This window comes from Oncorhynchus nerka, linkage group LG14, assembly GCF_034236695.1.
Source record: "Oncorhynchus nerka isolate Pitt River linkage group LG14, Oner_Uvic_2.0, whole genome shotgun sequence".
NCBI classification, from domain to species: Eukaryota; Metazoa; Chordata; class Actinopteri; order Salmoniformes; family Salmonidae; genus Oncorhynchus; species Oncorhynchus nerka.
In genome coordinates this window covers 4,728,501-4,732,381 of record NC_088409.1, presented here as the reverse complement: position 1 = coordinate 4,732,381, position 3,881 = coordinate 4,728,501, and the positions used below count along the sequence as shown (strand labels likewise).

The 3,881-nt window shown below is 52.0% G+C and overlaps 1 protein-coding gene across 1 annotated transcript; it reads right to left on the bottom strand.

The window, feature by feature from the left end:
• Window positions 1–639: 639 nt before the first annotated feature.
• Window positions 640–3,647, bottom strand: LOC135574938 (uncharacterized). Its single transcript, XM_065027060.1, has 2 exons — window positions 3,636–3,647; window positions 640–3,507 (listed from the first exon to the last, which is right to left on the bottom strand). Exons 1-2 carry the CDS (start codon window positions 3,645–3,647, stop codon window positions 640–642), a joined length of 2,880 nt encoding a protein of 959 aa, XP_064883132.1.
• Window positions 3,648–3,881: the final 234 nt, after the last annotated feature.

The following is a 3,881-nucleotide window of genomic DNA, read 5'->3' as shown; positions in this document are numbered from 1 at the left end:
CTCCATCCCAGTGGATGTTTTAGACCTGAGCGCTGGTTCATTATCTGTTTCAGTGAATGACAGTGAGTCTGCAGAGCACCGTCACTCTGTTTCTCTCTCTGTCTCCACGCTCCCTGCACATCTACACAATCACACATGAGTGTCAGACTGCTTTGATGCCCTTTTATTGTCAACTTCTTTAGTTCAAATAACCAGTGTGAGGATTATGAAGAGATGGACTTAACTGTAGAGAGAGGGAGAGAAAGAGAGAGATCGGTGACAGACAGACAGAGCACTGACTTCTCCTGTTCAGCGTTCTTAAGATGAGGGGTAATGCTGTGACCCTATCCCGGCGAGGAGGTTATTAACTTGGCTGGGTGGGTTCTGACTGGGTGATGGTTGAAGTATCTGAACTGTCTTAACTTGGCTGGGTGGGTTCTGACTGGGTGGGTTCTGACTGGGTGATTGTTGAAGTATCTGAACTGTCTTAACTTGGCTGGGTGGGTTCTGACTGGGTGGGTTCTGACTGTGTGGTGGTTGAAGTATATGAGCTGTCTTACCTTGGCTGGGTGGGTTCTGACTGGGTGGGTTCTGACTGGGTGGTGGTTGAAGTATCTGAGCTGTTTTAACTTGGCTTGGTGGGTTCTGACTGGGTGGGTTCTAACTGGGTGGGTTCTGACTGGGTGGGTTCTGACTGGGTGGTGGTTGAAGTATCTGAGCTGTCTTAACTTGGCTGGGTGGGTTCTGACTGGGTGGGTTCTGACTGGGTGGGTTCTGACTGGGTGATGGTTGAAGTATCTGAACTGTCTTAACTTGGCTGGGTGGGTTCTGACTGGGTGGGTTCTGAAGTATCTGAGCTGTTTTAACTTGGCTGGGTGGGTTCTGACTGGGTGGTGGGTGAAGTATCTGAGCTGTCTTAACTTGGCTGGGTGGGTTCTGACTGGGTGGGTTCTGACTGGGTGGGTTCTGACTGGGTAATGGTTGAAGTATCTGAACTGTCTTAACTTGGCTGGGTGGGTTCTGACTGGGTGGGTTCTGACTGGGTGATGGTTGAAGTATCTGAGCTGTCTTAACTTGGCTGGGTGGGTTCTGACTGGGTGGTGGTTGAAGTATCTGAGCTGTCTTAACTTGGCTGGGTGGGTTCTGGCTGGGTGGGTTCTGACTGGGTGGGTTCTGACTGGGTGGTGGTTGAAGTATCTGAACTGTCTTAACTTGGCTGGGTGGGTTCTGACTGGGTGGTGGTTGCAGTATCTGAGCTGTCCTAACTTGGCTGCGTGGGTTCTGGCTGGGTGGTGGTTGAAGTATCTGAGCTGTCTTAACTTGGCTGGGTGGGTTCTGGCTGGGTGGGTTCTGACTGGGTGGGTTCTGACTGGGTGATGGTTGAAGTATCTGAGCTGTTTTAACTTGGCTGGGTGGGTTCTGACTGGGTGGGTTCTGACTGGGTGATGGTTGAAGTATCTGAGCTGTCTTAACTTGGCTGGGTGGGTTCTGACTGGGTGGGTTCTGACTGGGTGGGTTCTGACTGGGTGGTGGTTGAAGTATCTGAACTGTCTTAACTTGGCTGGGTGGGTTCTGACTGGGTGGGTTCTGACTGGGTGGGTTCTGACTGGGTGGTGGTTGAAGTATCTGAACTGTCTTAACTTGGCTGGGTGGGTTCTGACTGGGTGATGGTTGAAGTATCTGAGCTGTCTTAACTTGGCTGGGTGGGTTCTGACTGGGTGGTGGTTGAAGTATCTGAACTGTCTTAACTTGGCTGGGTGGGTTCTGGCTGGGTGGTGGTTGAAGTATCTGAGCTGTCTTATCTTGGCTGGGTGGGTTCTGGCTGGGTGGGTTCTGACTGGGTGGGTTCTGACTGGGTGGTGGTTGAAGTATCTGAACTGTCTTAACTTGGCTGGGTGGGTTCTGGCTGGGTGGGTTCTGACTGGGTGGGTTCTGACTGGGTGGGTTCTGACTGGGTGGTGGTTGAAGTATCTGAACTGTCTTAACTTGGCTGGGTGGGTTCTGACTGGGTGGGTTCTGACTGGGTGGGTTCTGACTGGATGGGTTCTGACTGGGTGGGTTCTGACTGTGTGGGTTCTGACTGGGGGGGTTCTGACTGGGTGGTGGGGTTCTGACTGGGGGGTTCTGGCTGGGTGGTGGTTGAAGTATCTGAGCTGTCTTATCTTGGCTGGGTGGGTTCTGGCTGGGTGGGTTCTGACTGGGTGGGTTCTGACTGGGTGGGTTCTGACTGGGTGGTGGTTGAAGTATCTGAGCTGTCTTAACTTGGCTGGGTGGGTTCTGACTGGGTGGTGGTTGAAGTATCTGAACTGTCTTAACTTGGCTGGGTGGGTTCTGGCTGGGTGGTGGTTGAAGTATCTGAGCTGTCTTTTCTTGGCTGGGTGGGTTCTGGCTGGGTGGGTTCTGACTGGGTGGGTTCTGACTAGGTGGGTTCTGACTGGGTGGTGGTTGAAGTATCTGAACTGTCTTAACTTGGCTGGGTGGGTTCTGGCTGGGTGGGTTCTGACTGGGTGGGTTCTGACTGGGTGGTGGTTGAAGTATCTGAACTGTCTTAACTTGGCTGGGTGGGTTCTGACTGGGTGGGATCTGACTGGGTGGGTTCTGACTGGATGGGTTCTGACTGGGTGGGTTCTGACTGGGTGGGTTCTGACTGGGTGGTGGTTGAAGTATCTGAACTGTCTTAACTTGGCTGGGTGGGTTCTGACTGGGTGGGTTCTGACTGGATGGTGGTTGAAGTATCTGAACTGTCTTAACTTGGCTGGGTGGGTTCTGACTGTGTGGTGGTTGAAGTATCTGAGCTGTCTTAACTTGGCTGGGTGGGTTCTGACTGGGTGATGGTTGAAGTATCTGAGCTGTCTTAACTTGGCTGGGTGGGTTCTGACTGGGTGATGGTTGAAGTATCTGAGCTGTCTTAACTTGGCTGGGTGGGTTCTGACTGGGTGGGTTCTGACTGGGTGATGGTTGAAGTATCTGAACTGTCTTAACTTGGCTGGGTGGGTTCTGACTGTGTGGTGGTTGAAGTATCTGAGCTGTCTTAATTAACTTGGCTGGGTGGGTTCTGACTGGGTGGGTTCTGACTGGGTGGGTTCTGACTGGGTGGTGGTTGAAGTATCTGAACTGTCTTAACTTGGCTGGGTGGGTTCTGACTGGGGGGGTTCTGACTGGGTGGTGGTTGAAGTATCTGAACTGTCTTAACTTGGCTGGGTGGGTTCTGACTGGGGGGGTTCTGACTGGGTGGTGGTTGAAGTATGTGAACTGTCTTAACTTGGCTGGGTGGGTTCTGACTGGGGGGGTTCTGACTGGGTGGTGGTTGAAGTATGTGAACTGTCTTAACTTTGCTGGGAGCCAGTGGAGTGTGCGGAGGAGCAGGGGGACATGGGAGAACTTGGGCAGGTTGACAATCAGGCGGGCTGGAGCGTTCTGGATAAGTTGCACGGGTTTCACTTCACAAGCGGCAAGTCCAGCCAGCAGCGAGTTGCAGTAGTCCAGTCGAGAGAGGACAAGTGCCTGGATTAGGACCTGCGCCGCTTCCTGTGTGAAGTAGGGTCATACTCTAGGGATGTCGCAGAGAATTAACCTGCAGGAGCGGGTCACTGCTTTGATCTTTGCAGAGAACAACAGGGTGTTGCCCAGGGTCACGGAACCAGCCTTTAACATACAATGTTTTCCATGTACACATTTCACACATGTTGACATAAATGATTACATTGTGCATGTTAATTTATACTCTAATTCAAACTCAACATATTCTCACCTAGGATGTGTACTCACAACCTCCTGGTTCACAGCATTGCAATCTTCCTGGTACGCCACAAGGTCATGATAGTCTGGTCAGTTAGTTACCTCCCCCACCACAAGGTCATGATAGTCTGGTCAGTTAGTTACCTCCCCCACCACAAGGTTCT